This window comes from Myiozetetes cayanensis, unplaced genomic scaffold (genome assembly GCF_022539395.1).
Source record: "Myiozetetes cayanensis isolate MyiCay16 unplaced genomic scaffold, myiCay2020 scf28, whole genome shotgun sequence".
NCBI classification, from domain to species: domain Eukaryota; kingdom Metazoa; phylum Chordata; class Aves; order Passeriformes; family Tyrannidae; genus Myiozetetes; species Myiozetetes cayanensis.
In genome coordinates, this window is record NW_026087499.1 from 5,220,871 (window position 1) to 5,237,214 (window position 16,344).

The following is a 16,344-nucleotide window of genomic DNA, read 5'->3' on the forward strand; positions in this document are numbered from 1 at the left end:
GGAGCAGGGCATAGCTGGGTGTGCCTTGTGCTTGGCAGGGCATGGAGTGGGGCACAGCACTGATCTGGGCACAGACCTTAAAGCCCATCTCATCCCACCCCTTGCCATGGGCAGGGACTCCTTCCACTAGCCCAGATTGCTCCAGACCCCGTCCAACCTGGCCTTGGACACTTCCAGGGATGGGACAGCCACAGCTTCTCAGGACAACCTGTGCCAGGGCCTCCCCACTCTCATTGTAAAAAGCTTCTTCCTTACATCTAAATCAACCTTCTTTTAGTTTAAAACCACTATCCCTCAAAAGGACCTGCTAAAAAGTCTGCCCTCATCTTTATTAAATCTTTATTGTAAGTCCCCTTTAAGGCACATGAAGAGGCTCTAAGGTTGAACCTCATGATGTTCCCATGTCACATCCACCACCCCATGGTCCTGCCTGGCAGCAGGACAGCCCAGGGACCCCATTCCCTGTGTTTCATCACTTGCTACAACTGCAGGAGATAAACCAGAATGGCCTTTATTTGATTTGGGCATGGGCTGAAATGCCCAACCCAGCGTTGGTTGGGAAATATCACACATTCATTTGTCATTGTGCGTAATTAAATCAATCAGCAAATGGCACCACTCTGGAGGCACAAAACCCTGCAGAAGCAATCAAAAATTCCTCATTCTCTTCTCCCCCCATAAATGGAATAAAAGCAAGGAAAACAAGCTGGAGAGAAAGGAGCAAAGGACACGCTCAGTGCAAGAACCATCCCATTCCAGCAATCCACCTAATCTGGACTGGCTCATTAATCACTGCTGGGGCTGATGGAGCTTTTCCTTTTGGCTTTCACATCTCTTCAGAGCTGGAGAATCCAGAATTTTCCCAAGCAATGATTTTGCATTATTTCGGAGTTGTTTCTGTATCAACAAGCCCGAACTTGAGCCATGCATCAAACTCGACTCCTTCCTTGCCTATAGGGATATCTGGACATTTTTTTTACTAATAACAGGGAACTTCCATGATTTGATTTTGTTGTTTCCTCAGGGGGAGGTGGAGCCAGTGTCTGAAAATCAGTGCTGAATCAGGAGGTGAGAGGAACAGGTAACTCAACACTACAAATGCATTTCCCATTGTGTCGTCCCCCAAAAGCCTCTTACTCGCCGAGGAAATTGGGGGAAACCATCCTCCTCTGCTGCCCCAGGGGCAAAGGCTGGTGGTGACCACTCTGCTCACACCTTCTTCAGGTCCTCAGGGCCAAAAGAGAGCGGCAGCAGCTCCTCCAGCCTCTTGACAATGTAGGTGCCATCTGCTTTGGTCAGGTAGACATCCCAGTCCGTGCCAAACTGGAGGAGAAGAGTAGGGAGAAGAACCTGATGAGGGAGAAGAAGGAGAAGGGAGAAGAACCTGCACTTCTCCCTGAAATTACTCCTATAATCTTTTTTTTTCTGCTTTCAGGGGTAGCATCCCCCTCTATTGCATGGATTTTGGGTTGGCTTATCGGCATCACCCCCCCCCCAGAGGATACTTTGGGCTCAGATCTTGTGGTTTTTATCCCCCAGGGTGAGCCCCGGTGCTTCCAAACTTCCTGAATCCCTCCCTCGAGCCGAGCCCCACAACCCATTAAATATTAACCACCCAAAAACGGGCTGTGGGTGCTGGGGTGCCTGCGGGGAGGAGGGAGGTGAGAGAGGGATGGGATCTGTGAGAAGCTCAGCTTTTTCCAGGAAAACCCCTGTTTTCTGGCTTGCCAGGAGTGGAGCGATGACTCCAGAGCCAAACTCTGCACCTGGAGGAACAAAACCCCCCCCGGGGAGGGCGAGCTAATGGATTCCCACCAAGCACCCACTCACATGGAACAGGGAGGAAGATCCCTTTCCCAGTGGATAATGCAATTTGAGGAGCCTGGAGCCAGCCCTGGGGCTGGGGACAGGGGGCTGCACCCCACTTGGCACCTCTGGGTGTTTTAGTGGGAGATGCCTGGGGTCAGGGGATGATGTCTGGGGTCAAGGGATCATGTCTGGGGTCAGGGGGTGAGACACAAAGCCCCCACAGGAGCCATCACCTCTCTCATCACTTGTCTGCAGGCGCCACAGGGTGTGATGAAGTCCCCCATGTCACTGCCAAAGGAGAAGGGCACAGAGCTCAGTCCTGAGGTCAGAGGAAGGGGGAAACACCTGCAGAAGATCTTCATGCACCAGTAAATATGGAGCCACAGTAGATTCCCCCCTAATTCCTCCAAAAAAAAAAAAAAACAACAAAAAAAAACAAGCAAAATCTTTCTTTCCCCCCTAAACGCTGGGGCTGCTGCAGCAGAATCTGCCCGTGGGGTGCACTGGAGGTTTTCCTGCTGTGTCCCCATCCCATCCTTCCCTGTTCCAGCTCTTGGAGCACCCTTACCTGGCAATGGCCATGGCCTTGAAGCTGGTGTGCCCCTCGGAGATGGCTTTTTGGATGGCAGCTCGCTCAGCACACATCCCCAGGCTGTAGCAGGCATTCTCCACGTTGCACCCTGTGGGGAAAACCCCCCAGCCACCCCAAACCCCAAAGGGGAATTTTTTTTTCGTTGTGGTTTGTGTTTGTTTTTTTTTTTTTTTTTGGGGGGGGCTGTTGGTGATTTTTTTGTTTTGTTGGTTTTTTTAGGGGAATTTGCAAAGAAAAGCCGTTTTCCCCTGCTTCCCTTATTTTATTTCCTGTACTTTCCCATCCGCCGAGATCTTTGGCTCGCTCCGTCCGGGCTGGCGGGGCTGCCAAGAGGCAGCGGAGGGGAAGGACACACACCACCAACACCCCGGGATGACCCCCGCTACACCCCCGCGCACTTCCACAGGGTCGCTGGGGGCTCCCCAAAATTCCAGAGCGGGCTCTCGGGGCCTCGACTTACCGGAGAAGATCTCCCCCCCAGCCGTGAGCAGCGCGGCTCCCACCGGGAAGCGGCTGTAGGGGCAGTAGGCGCAGTTTTTGGCCTCCCGGCTGCGGCGCAGCAGGAGCTGCAGATGGTCCCGCTGGGGCTGGCCCGGGGGCACGGCCGGGGCTGGGCTCTGCCCGCCGCCCTCCATGCCTGCACCCTCCTGCCCTGCCCGCTGACGCCGCGGTTAAATATTTCCTCGCCTGGAAAAATAGGCTGGCCGGGACTCCGGGATAACGCCCCGGCGCGCAGCCGATCCCCAGGAAGCATCCCTAGGGACAGCCCTGGCCCCCAAAGCATCACGCTCGGGGAGTCCAACATCCCCTCCCTGCCTGATGTCTCATTTTTTCCAATTTATCCCGGGTTTTGTTCTCTACTTCCTCCTTTCCTCTGTCCCGGCATTTTTCCGCTGCTGTTTCGCATGTTTTTTTTTTTCCTTCCCAGTTCGAAACTGGTTCTGTGGCTCCAGATCACTGAGATCAAAAGAAATACATTAATTTCATTGAAAACATTAAAAATTATATCTATATGTATCACATTTTCCCAGGGCTTTTTTAACTACAGGCAGCAGGGAAATCTGGCTGAAGACACAGGTGGAAAAAGCCCCTTTTGGGATGCCCTCATGCTGGAGCCCAAATTTGGACCTGCCGGTGCTTCCACGGGAATCACCCCCGGCAGGGTAAAAGGGCTCCTGGGTGATCAGCAAATTGCTTTTTAATTAAAGATGTCTCTATTTTCTCCCTGGCCCGAGGAGCTTCCCTGCCCCACTTTCTATCTGCAAGGACGGGTGTCACAGCCCCCAGGGATGTATCACTGGGATTTTTGTCTGGTTTGCTGAATTTGGGGAGGATTTTGACCTTACCTGCAGGTTATGCCAGCAAATCTTGGTCCTGGGTCACTGCTGAGAAGAGGCATCCAAATTGGCAGCGGTTTCTGTTGGCATAGAAACTCTGGGAGCTGAGAAGGGAGCATGGGGCAGTGAGAACACCACAGGCACCCCAAGAAACCAAAGCTGGGATCTGTATTGTCCAGAGAATAACCAGGAAACCCACTTTCCTCGCACTGTGTGGGTGCTTGTTCACTCTGGAACCCAGTGATGAGAGCTGGGTGCTTGCAAGGGCAGTCAGTCAAGGCAATAGGAAGTGAGAGGAGGGATTGATAGCCCTGAATCCTTTTTTTTTTCAGCTTTCAAAGTGCAAATCCAGGTTGTTTTCCCCTATAAAATGAGCCAGAGATTCTTCTGTGTCCCCACTCCAATCCCCATTACCCCCAAAAACTGGGAGAAAAAAGGAAAACCAGTCCCAGAGCAGCTGAGGGGAGACACTGTAGGAGCAGGTCAGAGCAGGGGGACCCCTCACTAAATAATGTGGGATGTACAAATAGAGGAGCTTTTGGGAAGGCTTTAAACCTGCCCTGTCAATATGAACACTGAGCAATGAAAGAGTTCTTACCTCTGCCAGGGAGGGTGACAGCAGAAGTAACGAGGGACAGAGGCTGGCATGGATGGACACCTTGCTCATTTGCACTAATTCCCTAACTGCCACCTCCTCAAAACCATCCTTGCACCAGGATCAAACACACATACCTCGTGTTTGCAGCAGAAAAGCTGAAAAACAGACAAATTCATGCATTTTTTATTATTTTGGCTGTGAAAACCTGCGAGGCTGTCGAGGCCGTGGCAGTGAGAGGAGCAGGGCTGGTGCTGTCTGCCTGTGAAGCAGCTATTTTAAGGTTGTGTTTGCTTCACTCAAACCGTAGAAAATCTGGGAAGCTGCTGGGAAATGGCTTCCTCCTCCCTGCAACACCCTGCTCTGGTTTACCTCCCCAAATGGGCTAAAAGTGGGGGTACGCAGTGTGATTTCTCCTCCTTTCTCCTCCCTATTTTTCCACCCCAAAGCAGCTGGAGCATCCCCAACCTGGGGGGGTGTCCCTGCTGCATCTACAAGAAGCCCCAGATGGGGAAAAAAAAAAAAAAAAAAAGGTGGAAATCAGGGTTTGAGCCAAAGCAGCTGAATCCTGAGCAGCTTCAGACTCTGATGCTGGGCTGAAATCTCACAGTGCTCCCCAAAAACCTCCCTCAGGCTGCACCGTCGGGAAATAACATTTCACATTCCCTGGAGAGAAGTTGTCCTGGGGCCTTGGCCAGAGGTGAAAGCAACAGGTTAAAAGCCAGATCAGCCCAAAAGGAAGAGGAGCAGCAAGGAGGTCTGGCTGGCTCGGGAAAACCAGGTAAAAAGCAGGGGGGGCAAGGGGGGGTGGAGGTAAAAAACGCCAGCAAATCTGCAGAATCCTCAAATCCTGGCGACAGATTTGGGGGGGAGGGGGGGAATCCATTTTATCACGCCAGGGTCAGAAACCATCATCTGACCCTCCCGAAAATCATCCTCCCCGGGATTAGAAAACAGGGAATTTCGGCGTTCGGGAGGGTCTGGCTGCTTGCACCGGGACAGGGTGTTATTTTACCCCCACCCCTGTATCCCTGCCGGAGCAGGGAGCGAGCGCGCATCCAAGGAGCCGGTGGGGGACGTTCACCGGCGGCTCCCCGCGTGCTCGGGGAGGTGGAGCAGCCCACGGAGAGCCGCGTCCCCGCAGCCGCCGCCGCTCCCGCAGCAGCACCAGGCGCAGGCGGCAGCCGGAGCGCGGCGGCTCCTCGGCCGAGCATCCATCCCCGCATCCTCCCTGGACCGCACGCCATCGGGGGCACGGCAGCTGCTTTCCGGGGTACGGGCTTCACCCTCTGGGCGGGGGGCGTGTGTGGGGACACCCCCCCCATCCAGATTTTGCGGGCTGGGGGTGGCGGGGTTGGGGAGGGAGAGAGGGCTGTTTCTGCTCCGGGATTAGCCGAGCCGTGAGAGGCCGGAGCGGAGATGCTGCCGTGGCGCCGGAGCAAGTTCGTGCTGGTGGAAAATGAACGTAAGTGCAAAAGCAAGAGCCTGGGGCCGGGGCTGAGCTACGCGGCGCTGCTGGCCGGGTTCCTGCGCTCCTGCCCGGACCTGCTGCCCGAGTGCCCCTTGGAGCGGCTGGGCAGCGTCTTCCGCGGGAAGCGCCAGAAAGTGGAGCTCAACAAGGAGGACCCCACGTACACGGTGCGATACCTGGGCAACGCCGTGACCCTGCACGCCAAGGGCGAGGGCTGCACCGAGGAGGCGGTGGGCAAGATCTGGGCGAAGAGCGAGGCGGGCGCCGGCGGGGCCAAGATGAAGCTGACGCTGGGGCCGCAGGGCATCCGCATGACGCCCAGCGAGAAGGGGGCGCGGCGGCCGGGCCACGCGTACCTGCTGCACCGCATCACCTACTGCGCCGCCGACCGCCGGCACCCCAAGGTGTTCGCCTGGGTGTACCGGCACCAGGTGAAGAACAAGGCCGTGGTGCTGCGCTGCCACGCCGTGCTGGTCTCCAAGGCCGACAAGGCCCGCGCCATGGCCCTGCTGCTCTACCAGACCTCGGCCTCGGCCTTCAACGAGTTCAAGCGGCTCAAGAGGCAGAGCGACTGCCGCCACGTGCAGCAGCAGCTCCTGGGCGACGCCATCGTGCCCTTGGTGCCCCTGCGGCGGCTGCTCAACGCCAAGTGCCCCTACCGCCCGCCCGCCGAGCGGGCCCGCTGCGCCCCGCGCCTCAGCTCCATCCTGGAGGAGGACGAGGACGAGGCCTTCGGCCCCGGCGCGGCTCTGGGGGACCCCGGCAGGGCCGCCGTGCTGCGGCTGGCCAGCGACATGAGGGGCTGCAGCCTGCGCGGGCCCCGGCACCCGCTGTGCTGAGATCCCCCCCAATCCAGGGGTCGGGCGCCATCCCTGCGCCCCCAAACCGGTGTTGGGACGCTCCTCGGGGGTGGACCCGGACGAGGCGGCGGCTCCCCTTGCAAGGAAGACTCGCTGTGGGTTTGCAAGCCCCTCGGCCCCGCACATGAACCTGTGCTCTCGTGCCTCCTCCTCTGCAGCGGCCATAAGAATAATAATAATTATTATAATAATAAAATTAATGTGTGTTTTCTGCGGTGTGATGGCGCCTGTGTCTCGCCCGGACGCTGGAGAACGGCAGAGGGAGAGTTAAGCTTGGCACCGAGGCGATTTTGGGGGGGGTTACACCGAATTTACCCCCCCCCGAAAAGGAAGCCAAGGAGGGGCTTTCTGCACCCTTCCCTGCGGCACCGAGGGCCGGGGAGAGCTGCTCTGCGTAACCATGGCAACTCGATTTTTTAAATATAGAGCTGGGGGGGCGGCTGTGCCGCCTGCGTCAGGGAGATGAGAGGGGGGTTTGGCCCCTTGGACCCCCACTGGAGAGCAGGGCCTTGCCTGCAGCCCCCCCGTGCCCACCCCACAGTCAGCGCCGAGGCTCTGAAGACCAACGAATTTGCCAAAAATTACTATTTTCTTTTCCTTTTTCTTCCCCTTTCGCTGATTTCTCAGAATAAGCAATGGCAAGGAGATAGGTGGGGTGGGGAAGGGTCTTGTCTGGCCCTGGCCCTGCCACCCTGGTGTGGCCCTGCATGGGGTGGGGGAGAAGGGCCCTGCAAAATGGGCCTGGGGGTGCGTCCTGAGGCTGAGCCCTCGCACTGGGGGGGTCCACGGGGTGCTGGTGCCCCACAGCCCAGTGATGGGGTGTAATCCCCCTCAAGGTGCTATAGGGCTGGAATTTGGGGGCATACCCCCCTCCCAGCCCAGGGGGGACACCCTTCGGTCTGACCCACGCCAAGTTTTGCAGGGGGGTGAGATTTGGGCTGCCCCTCAGCACCCAAGCACTGTCAGGGGGTACCGGGGATGGTCCCCCCAGCACCCTGGGGGTGTCGCGATTTGGGGCCAGCTACCAAGATCCTAAGGGATGACTGGCATTTGGGCTAATCCCCCCCTTCGGATTGTGGGGCTGGGGGTTGATGTCCCCCCAAGACCCCCGGGGTGGGATGGGGAAGCACAGGGAGGCGCTGCAGATGCTCCCCTCAGCACCCTGGGGGTGACAGGATTTGGGTCCAGCTATCAAGATCCTAAACGACGGCTGAGATTTGGAATAATCCCTTTTCGGGATGTTGTGAGCTGGAGCTTGATGTCCCCCCCAAAAAAACCCTGGGGTGGGAGGGTGGGACATATCCAGACCCCACAAACCCTTAAGGCTGGGGTTTAGCCCCCTAAAGCCGCATGGGGCTGGGATCTGACCCGCCTCCCCCACATATACCCTGTGTGTGTGTGTGTGTGTGTGTGTGTGGAGGGGTATTTTGGGCTCCCCCGTTCCCCCAAAAAGGTTTTGGGGGCTCCCCACGCCCCCCGCCCGCCCTTGGCGGACCGCTCGTCTCTATGGCGGCGCCTGCGCTGCCAGAGCGCCGCTCGTGGCGTCATCACCGCGCGCCGGCGGTTGCCGTGGTAACGCGGGGCCCGGCGGCCATGGAGGGCAGCGGGCGGCCCTCGGCCGCGCAGGCCGCGCTGCTGGCCGCCAGTACCGCCATCACCGCCCTCTTCTACTCCGTGTACCGGCAGAAGGCCCGCGTGGCCCGAGGGCTCGAGGTGGGTGCGAGGGGTGCGGCGGGGGAGCGCACGGGCCCGGCCCGTAGGCCGCGGCCTGGTCGCGCCGGCTGAGCTGCGGCCTCTGTTTGCTCCCCGCAGGGCGCCAGGAGGGTCCAGCTGGACGGAGATCTGCGGTCGGTGCTGCTGGAGGCTCCCGGGCGCTGCGTGCCCTATGCGGTCATAGAAGGTAGGGGCAGGGCCCGAAGCGAGGCCCCAAATAAGGGGCGGGGGCACAATTCCCTCCTCACTTTGGGGATTTCATCCCCAGACCCTCGTTCTGTGCCCATCAGTTCATTTTTCCCCCCGACAAGCAGCCACTGACACCTGTCAGGCAAAACACAGATGGCCCTCTGCCCCCTCTGACAATCATGGCATGGTTTGGGTTGGAAGGGACCTTAAAGCTCATCCAGTTCCACCCCCTGCACACCTTGCACTAGCCCAGGTTGCTCCAACCTGGCCTTGGACACTTCCAGGGATGGGGCAGCCACAGCTTCTCTGGGCAACCTGTGCCAGGGCCTGCCCACCCTCACAGGGAAGGATTCCTTCCCACTATCCCATCTAACCCTGCCCTCTGGCAGTGGGAAGCCATTCCCTGTGTCTTGTTTCTCCAGGCCCTTCTCCAAAGTCCCTCTTTTTCTGTTTGTTTTAACAATCCTCTCACCTGCCCCTGGGATTTCCCTTGCAGGTGTGGTGAGGTCGGTGAAGGAGACCCTGAGCAGCCAGTTCGTGGAGAACTGCAAGGGGGTGGTTCAGAGGCTGACGCTGCAGGAGCACAAGATGGTGTGGAACAGAACCACCCACCTCTGGTACGTGTCTGGTGCCCACAAACGTTCTCCTCACAGCCCACCCAAAGTGCCCTCGGGGAGTCTGACCCCCTGAAATGGCCTCAGGTGTAGCCAGAGTGACCAGAGCTGGACCCCACAGTGGCCCCCAGAGTGACAGCTGCCAAAACAGGGCATGCTTGGCTAATTTTTAGGGCTTCCAGAGCTCATGGAGGGTCTTAGGAGAAGAGCATATTGAGTAACCCAACATGGACAGAGCATCGATCAGTCCCATCTTGTTATGCAGGATGGTATTTCCCAAAAAGCCCCACTTTCAGAACAGAAATCAGATGGATTTGGGTGAACATGCACCCAGGGGACCCGAGGAGGGTCCCAGAGCAGCCTGGCCCACCAGAGCTGCTGAAGCAAGAGCTCGGTGACGCTCTTTGATAACACCTATCCAGCTGGGGCGTGTGACAGGTGGTGCCTGGCCCTCCCAGGGCAGTCTGTGACAGCTGGGAATGCCACAGGGAGGGGATTAGGTGGGACACAGCCCTGCCCCAGTGGTGGTGGGAGCCCACACTACCTGTGGGAGCTCTGTGAGGGCGGACAGGCCTTGTGCACACCTGGGCAGTGGCTTGAGGGGGGAAAGGTGCCCCATCAGATAAACTCAGTCCCCAGCTGTCAGTCCCCAAAAAACCCAGTCATCCATCCCTTGGGTGAGGGGAAGCAGGCTCACTTTTCCCCCCCTTTCCTCCCCAAGGAACGACTACGAGAAGATCATCCACCAGAGAACCAACACCACGCCCTTCGAGCTGGTGCCCGCCGAGGGCAGTGCTGGCGTGGCCGTGCGGGTGGTGAAGCCCCTGGAGGCGGCCGAGCTCAGCCTGGAGACGGTGTACGAGAAATTCCACCCCTCTGTGCAGTCCTTCACCGACGTCATCGGCCACTACATCAGCGGGGAGCGCCCCAAGGGCATCCAGGAGACGGAGCAGATGCTGAAGGTGGGCGCGGCGCTGACCGGCGTGGGGGAGCTGGTGCTGGACAACGCCACCATCAAGCTGCAGCCCCCCAAGCAGGGCATGCCCTACTACCTGAGCGCCGTGGATTTCGAGTCCCTGCTGCAGAAACAGGAGTCCAGCGCCCGCTTCTGGAAGGTTCTGACCGTGGTTTTCGGCGTCGCCACCTGCGCCGTCCTCTTCTTCCTCCTGCGCAAGCAGTACCGGCACCACCGGGAGAGGCGGCAGCTCAGGCAGATGCAGGAGGAATTCCGGCAGGCCCAGGAGCGCCTGATGAACGCCGAGGGCGGGGACACCCTCAAAAACGCCTGCGTGGTCTGCCTGAGCAGCACCAAGTCCTGCGTCTTCCTGGAGTGCGGCCACGTCTGCTCCTGCCACGAGTGCTACCAGGCCCTCCCCGAGCCCAAGAAGTGCCCCATCTGCAGGCAGGGCATCGCCAGGGTGGTTCCTTTGTACAACAGTTAATCCGTCTGTGGTTCTTGGGAGGGAGGGGGGGGAAGTTTCTCGGCGCTCAGAGCTGTCTCTCTCGCGAAGGGGTTCTTGTCGCCTCGCTGCTTTGGGCGGTGGATTTCGGGGAAGGGGAGGGAGCTTGAGGGAGCGGGTGCTTTGACAGAGCTGGGTCTGAAAAGGTGCTTGTGCAGCTGATCACATGTGCATCATGTTGCGCTCTGGAGGCTTTTTGGGAGAGGTGGCTCCTTGCAAAGGGGGAGGTGCCCCAGGGGGGGACGCAGCTTGAAGCTCTTCTGTTAAAAGATTTGGACTCTCAGGGTTTGTGTCGTGGTTGCTGAGCCTGTGGTTTCTTGCCTGGCTGATAAAAACGTGGGGAAAACAAAAATAAGATGGTTTAAGGGTTCTCAGAGGTCGTAGAATTCCTGTGGTGCTGCCACACGGCTCCAATGGAGCAGGGGGGGCTGTTGGAGAACTCATATTGGGGGGGTGAATTCTGTGATCCCCCCCAAAAAAAGGGTTTGTGACACCAGGACATGAGGATGGGGAGGTGAGAACACCGTGGCTGATGGCTGATGCCTGGGCTTGAGCTGGGATAGAAAACAGGATGAAAAGCAATAAAATAGGATGAAAAGTGTGTTTGTGTCAGATCATTCCCCGGAGGTAACAGGAGTTGTGCTCCTTGGGTGGACATGGAGGTTGAGTGGGATAGAGGTTGAGTGAGGGGGTGGGAGCCTGTCCCCCCACCCTGGACATGGCAGTCACTGCTGCCTCCTCATGACACAGGCAGTACCAAACCCCCAAACTAACACAGAAAAGGAAAATTCCCTTCCCTTACGCCCCCGTTTTTCCATAAATCCTGTATGGTCCCTGCACCCAACAGGGTCAATGGACCCAAAGCAATTAACATTTGCTGAGGAGGGCAATTAGAGAAACACTCCTGGGTGTGGGGGAGCCTCCAGTAGGAACAGTCACAAACCCCAGGACTGAAGCAGCCCCTGGGATTTGGGGGGAAACCCCCTCGCTCCATCCCATGCCTGAGGGCAGGCAGAGCTGTTCACATCCCCCCCAGCACAGTCAAAAAGAAACAGTTTCCCATCGAGCGGCAGGAAAAGCCGAATTTAACACAGAATCGGGTTGTTTCCTTGTTAAACATTAACCAGACCAGCCGGGCAGTGTCCGAAGGCCGTTCTGCCTCTGTGGCACAACCTGCCGGCTGGAGTTGGAGGAAAAGTGGGTCCCTGGTTGTCCCAGTGCCGGGAAGGGCCACAACCCACCGGCTGTAGGTGGCAGTGGCTGCCCGCCACGGTGAGGCAGCCTGTGAAACAGAGTCCCAGAGGGAAAAGCCAAGATCCAGCTCAAAAATCCACACTCGAGCCCAGAATACAGAATCCCTCTTGCTGGAAGAGGCGTCCCCTCCTCTCCAGGGGACCAACCGCCCCAAAACCCCTCAGAGGGGGCAGCAGGGAGGTCTCACACCCCCCTCAGCCACAACTTTGAGCCTCAACGTTTTGCCTGTGAAACGGAGCCATCAGGCAAAGCCTAAAAATACACTCTGGGGGGGCTGTGCTTCCCCCTTACCTTTCGCCTCCTGTTTCCAAGCTTTCCCTGTGATATCTCGGGCGTAGCCGCAACCTTATGTAAGGAGCTGACAGCTCGGGGGCGGGCGGGGGTGCACGGCAGAGGGGCTCCAGGAGCTCAGGATTTCAGCAAACGAGGGGTTTGGAGATTGGGAGCAGCACCCCAGTCCTGGCACCGCTAAGCACTCCGTCCTTCCCATGCCCTTCTCCTGCTTGGCCCCAAAACGAGCCAGGCTCCCAATTCCAGAGAAATCCTGTAACCCAGCCTTGAACAAACAGGTTTTTTGCTGCTGTTCCCACTGTCCCCCAACTCGGCTTTGCAGAGATGCCTAAAACCCCTCACATAGCCGTGGGCTTTCCCAAAATGGGAGCCCCAACCTTCCCATCACTCAATTTCTGAGCAGTAACCTCGATGACCCACACTGCTGTGGCAACACTGCATGGAAAACCCCTTGGAAAGCCCACAGAGACCCAAAAGGCCCCCAGGAAATGCTTGTGCAGGGACACATCCTTGGGACCCACAGCCAAGTGCACCCAGACTCTCCCTGTGTTGCAGCTCCACACAAAGTGCCAGAGGCCCTGAGATGGCTCATTTCTGCTGGGCTCTGCAGGACACACGTGGGGCTGAGCCCAGAATCCCTGAGGACACGTGCTGGGCTACCTGGAGATGCTGTGGGTTGGCTCTAGGTTACCTGGGATTTAAACCAGTCACCTGGATTACCAGCGATGCCAAGGAGCAGCTCTGGGCCCCCCCTAGTCAGCTGTGGGACAGCTTTGAGGACCCCAAGCATGTTGTGGGGCATCTCTGGGCTCCCCAAAAGTGCTCTGAGGCAGCCCAGGCTCTCCGGGTGTTTTTGTAGGGCAGCTCCGAGCTCCCCAGGAGCGTCTATTAGGCAGCTCTCGGGTCTCCCGGGATGCTGCGGGACACCCCGGGGGATGCTCCGGGGCAGCTCCGGTCTCCTTGAGAGAGGGGAGTGCCTTTTAGGCAGCTCTGAGGTCTCCCGGGATGCTGCGGGACACCCCGGGGAGGCTGCGGGGCAGGCGGCGGGGCAGCCCCGGGGATCCCCCCGGGGGGGAAGCTGCGGGCTCCATCCCACCGGGGCGGTGCCGCCGCCGCTGCCGGGGGGGCCGAGCCGGTCCCGCCCCCGCCCCGCCCGGTCCCGCCTCCCGCTCCTCTATCGCCGCCGCCGCCGGAGCCGCCGCCGCAGCCGCGGAGCCGCGAAGCAGCGCCGGCCGGGCCGGGATGTGACGGGGCGGCCGCCCCGCGCCCGCTGCGCCGCTGCCCCGGGCCCGCGGGCCCCGCGCCCCGGGAGGCTGTCGGGGGGCGGCGGCGGCGGCGGGTCCCCCCCCGCCGCCCCCATGTCGGAGGGGCCGCCCTACGGCGAGGGGCAGCTGGCGGGGGACGCGGCCGTGGGGCAGCTGCCCTTCCCCGTTCGCCTCCGCGGCGGCGACGGGCTCCTGGCCGGCGGGCAGGGCAAGCGGCCGCCCAAGCTGGGGCAGATCGGCCGCAGCAAGAGAGGTGGGTGACCGGAGAGGAGCGCGGATCTATCTGGGATGCGGGGCACGGCCACCAGGGATGGGCGCGGGATGCAGCGGGTACCCCGGCGGGGTGTTGGGCGGCGCGTCCCGAGGACATTTCCCTAGGGATGCGGGACACCCAGGGACAGGGTGTGATGCGCTGGGAGCCCTGAGGGATGTCGGACATCACGTCCCAGGGACCTTCCCCGGGGATGCAGGGCAGCGGGGATCAACCCCAGAGGTGGGGTATGATGCACTGGGCTCTCTGAGGGATGTCGGGCATCGTGTACCAGGCGTATTCCCTGGGGATGGGACATCGGGAACCTTACCGGGATGCAGGGAACATCCCCTGGGGACAGGACATGGTGCGCTGGATACCCTGTGGGATGTCAGGCATCGTGTCCTAGGGACCTTCCCCAGGGATGCAGGGCAGCAGGGACTAGCCCCAGGAGTGGGGTATGATGCACTGGGCTCCCTGAGGGATGCTGGGCATCATATCCCCCAGATCTTCCCCAGGGACGGGGCATTAAGCACCTTTCTGGGATGCAGGGCAGCAGGAAGCATCCCCTGGGACAGGGCATGAAGCGCCAGGCTCCCTGCGGGATGTCAGGCATCACGTCCCAAGGACTGTCACCAGGGCGTTGGGTAGCGGGGACCTTCCTTGGGGACAGGACATTGTGCCCTGGGCACTTCACCGGGGTGCAGGGCACGAGGGACCATCCCCAGGGATAGGGCACCATTCCCTGGGGACCATTCCCAGGCCACTGAGGTGAGGGGGACCTTCCCTGGGGACAAGGCACCATGCTCCAAGCCCTTCGGCAGGGCTTCCTCAGGGACAGAGCTCCAGGTCCCGTGCCAGGTACACTCCCTGGGGACAGGACACGGTGCACTGGGTACCCCGTGGGGTGCCGGGCACCGTGTGGCTTTGCCACCAGCCCCACCAGGGATGTGAGACCCGCCAGAAACCTACCCCACGGTGACCTTGGGCGAGGGGAACCACGGCGGCAGAACCTTCCTCACGGTCCTCTTTCTGCTTTCTAGTGGTGATTGAAGACGATAGAATTGACGATGTGCTGCAAAACCTCTCCGAAAAGGCCCCTCCCGGTGTTTAAAGCCTCCCTGGGGATGCTGGGCTGAAGCCCGGGTCGGCGGGGGGATCGGGGGGGCCGGTTTACAATGGCAAAAAATACACCACCCCCACCCCCCCCAGCACCGCAGCGACCACCCGAGCGAGCACCGGGAGCGCCGTCCTCGCCCTCCTGCAGTCCCACAGCACCACCACGGCACGTCCTGCCCTCCGGAGGCGCCTGGAGGGGAGGGCAGCGAGCGAGGCAGACCCCAGAAATGAATGAAAAAATAATAAATTAAGGGAAAAAAAATATATGAAATTACGAAAATAACCACCGGCTCCAAACCCCCCCAACCCCGAGGGATGAACGGAGGTGTCACACCGCGGTCTGAATTACTCCAGATTGCTTTTCTCGGGCTGATGAACCTTGTGCCGTGTGAAATTTTGGGGTGGGGTGGGGTAAGAGGAAAAGGGACAGCAAAAAATGGGGGGAGGAGCAGCCCCCGGGGTCTCCCCCCCTGGCCAGGGCTGTTCCCAGCGGGCACTTTGTTTACATTATTTAATCTTGCAAAAATGAATCCGTGCACTTGGATGTACCACGCTATCCCCTTCCGTATGATTTCTTTTTTTTCTTTTTTTGGGGGGTTGGTTTTTTTTTTTTTTTATGTTGATGTCTTTGGATGTTGGGAAATTATATAAAATAGATATATATATATATTTAATTTTAGTCACGTTTTAAGGTTCTCGAGGGGGGAAAACCAAAACTTTTATAAAGGAAAGGCCTGGAGGAGGAATTGCTGGTTTATTTTTTAAAGCTTGTACTTCTTGGTTGCTGTGAGCAAAGGGACAGATTTTATATGTACAGGGGGGTGGGGGGAACGCTCGGCTTTTCTAACTACATGCAGTCTGTAGTGTGGGTGATCTTGGTTTCTTTTTTTTTTCTTATGTTGTGGCAGTTTCCTCTCTTTAATAGACTGTATTAAAAATATATATATATATAAAATTATTTAATGTAATCACAAGAGTGCCAAACACTTGGAGATGCTGGAGGGCAGCGGTTCCCTCCCCGAGACGAGCAGTACTCGGGGCTTTCTGCTCTTTCTAGGGCTTGGTCGATCTCTCGTGGGGTTTTCTCTGACTTCTCTTTTCTAATCTTTCTTTTTAACTATTTTGCATGATGTGCATAAAAAAAAAAAAAAAAAAAAAAAGGGAAAAAAAAAAAAGCGCCTCTGGCGCCTGGGCTTGGTTCTTGTTTCTGTTTGCGATTGACTGACAGACCTCAAGGCAGGTTTTTCTTTCCTCCTTTTCTTAAATATTGTGTATGTTGCACTTTTATCCACTACACAGGGCTATTTCTGCAATGTCCAAATAAAAAGGAAAATGAAACAAAATGGGAAAAAAAAAAATAATAATTTATAAGTGCGGATCTGCCGTGTTGTCCCGCGTGCTGCCAGGGCCCAGTGAGTGTCCCTCCCTGTCCTCCCAAATAACCCCAAAATAACTAAGGAAAACCTTGCCACTCTCCAGCATAGACCCCTGTTCAGGCTGAATAATTAAATTTAACTAATATTTA

General features: G+C 58.1%; 4 protein-coding genes across 6 annotated transcripts; 3 read left to right on the forward strand and 1 right to left on the reverse strand.

Annotated features, from left to right (window-relative positions):
- Positions 1-495: 495 nt before the first annotated feature.
- Positions 496-3,048, reverse strand: CDA (cytidine deaminase). The gene is made up of 4 exons (XM_050322374.1): positions 2,862-3,048; positions 2,378-2,489; positions 2,043-2,097; positions 496-1,323 (listed from the first exon to the last, which is right to left on the reverse strand). Exons 1-4 carry the CDS (start codon positions 3,034-3,036, stop codon positions 1,210-1,212), a joined length of 456 nt encoding a protein of 151 aa, XP_050178331.1. The 5' UTR covers positions 3,037-3,048; the 3' UTR covers positions 496-1,209.
- A 1,581-nt stretch (positions 3,049-4,629) lies between these two features.
- FAM43B (family with sequence similarity 43 member B) lies at positions 4,630-6,876 on the forward strand. 3 transcript variants are annotated; one of them, XM_050322363.1, is made up of 3 exons: positions 4,630-4,730; positions 4,967-5,114; positions 5,377-6,876. In XM_050322363.1, the coding sequence occupies exon 3, from the start codon at positions 5,753-5,755 to the stop codon at positions 6,641-6,643; it is 891 nt and encodes a 296-aa protein (XP_050178320.1). In that variant the 5' UTR covers positions 4,630-4,730; positions 4,967-5,114; positions 5,377-5,752; the 3' UTR covers positions 6,644-6,876. The 3 variants fall into 3 exon arrangements, with proteins under 3 accessions (XP_050178320.1, XP_050178322.1, XP_050178321.1); XM_050322365.1 differs by having other exon boundaries at positions 5,496-6,876; XM_050322364.1 differs by lacking the exon at positions 4,630-4,730 and having other exon boundaries at positions 4,780-5,114.
- A 1,362-nt stretch (positions 6,877-8,238) lies between these two features.
- MUL1 (mitochondrial E3 ubiquitin protein ligase 1) lies at positions 8,239-11,241 on the forward strand. The gene is made up of 4 exons (XM_050322362.1): positions 8,239-8,377; positions 8,477-8,564; positions 9,063-9,183; positions 9,902-11,241. Exons 1-4 carry the CDS (start codon positions 8,258-8,260, stop codon positions 10,620-10,622), a joined length of 1,050 nt encoding a protein of 349 aa, XP_050178319.1. The 5' UTR covers positions 8,239-8,257; the 3' UTR covers positions 10,623-11,241.
- Positions 11,242-13,105: 1,864 nt separating this feature from the next.
- Positions 13,106-16,344, forward strand: CAMK2N1 (calcium/calmodulin dependent protein kinase II inhibitor 1). Its single transcript, XM_050322366.1, has 2 exons — positions 13,106-13,703; positions 14,744-16,344. Exons 1-2 carry the CDS (start codon positions 13,121-13,123, stop codon positions 14,812-14,814), a joined length of 654 nt encoding a protein of 217 aa, XP_050178323.1. The 5' UTR covers positions 13,106-13,120; the 3' UTR covers positions 14,815-16,344.

Bases quoted from the DNA above. Each gene is read 5' to 3' on its own strand.
- CDA (XM_050322374.1), bottom strand. From the start codon at position 3,036: ATGGAGGGCGGCGGGCAGAGCCCAGCCCCGGCCGTGCCCCCGGGCCAG. The intron at 2,490-2,861 runs GTAAGTCGAGGC...TTTTCCCCACAG, and splicing joins TGGGGGGGAGATCTTCTCCG to GGTGCAACGTGGAGAATGCC. The intron at 2,098-2,377 runs GTAAGGGTGCTC...CTCCTTTGGCAG, and splicing joins AAGGCCATGGCCATTGCCAG to TGACATGGGGGACTTCATCA.
- FAM43B (XM_050322363.1), top strand. From the start codon at position 5,753: ATGCTGCCGTGGCGCCGGAGCAAGTTCGTGCTGGTGGAAAATGAACGT.
- MUL1 (XM_050322362.1), top strand. From the start codon at position 8,258: ATGGAGGGCAGCGGGCGGCCCTCGGCCGCGCAGGCCGCGCTGCTGGCC. The intron at 8,378-8,476 runs GTGGGTGCGAGG...TGCTCCCCGCAG, and splicing joins GCGTGGCCCGAGGGCTCGAG to GGCGCCAGGAGGGTCCAGCT. The intron at 8,565-9,062 runs GTAGGGGCAGGG...TTTCCCTTGCAG, and splicing joins GCCCTATGCGGTCATAGAAG to GTGTGGTGAGGTCGGTGAAG.
- CAMK2N1 (XM_050322366.1), top strand. From the start codon at position 13,121: ATGCTCCGGGGCAGCTCCGGTCTCCTTGAGAGAGGGGAGTGCCTTTTA. The intron at 13,704-14,743 runs GTGGGTGACCGG...TCTGCTTTCTAG, and splicing joins GATCGGCCGCAGCAAGAGAG to TGGTGATTGAAGACGATAGA.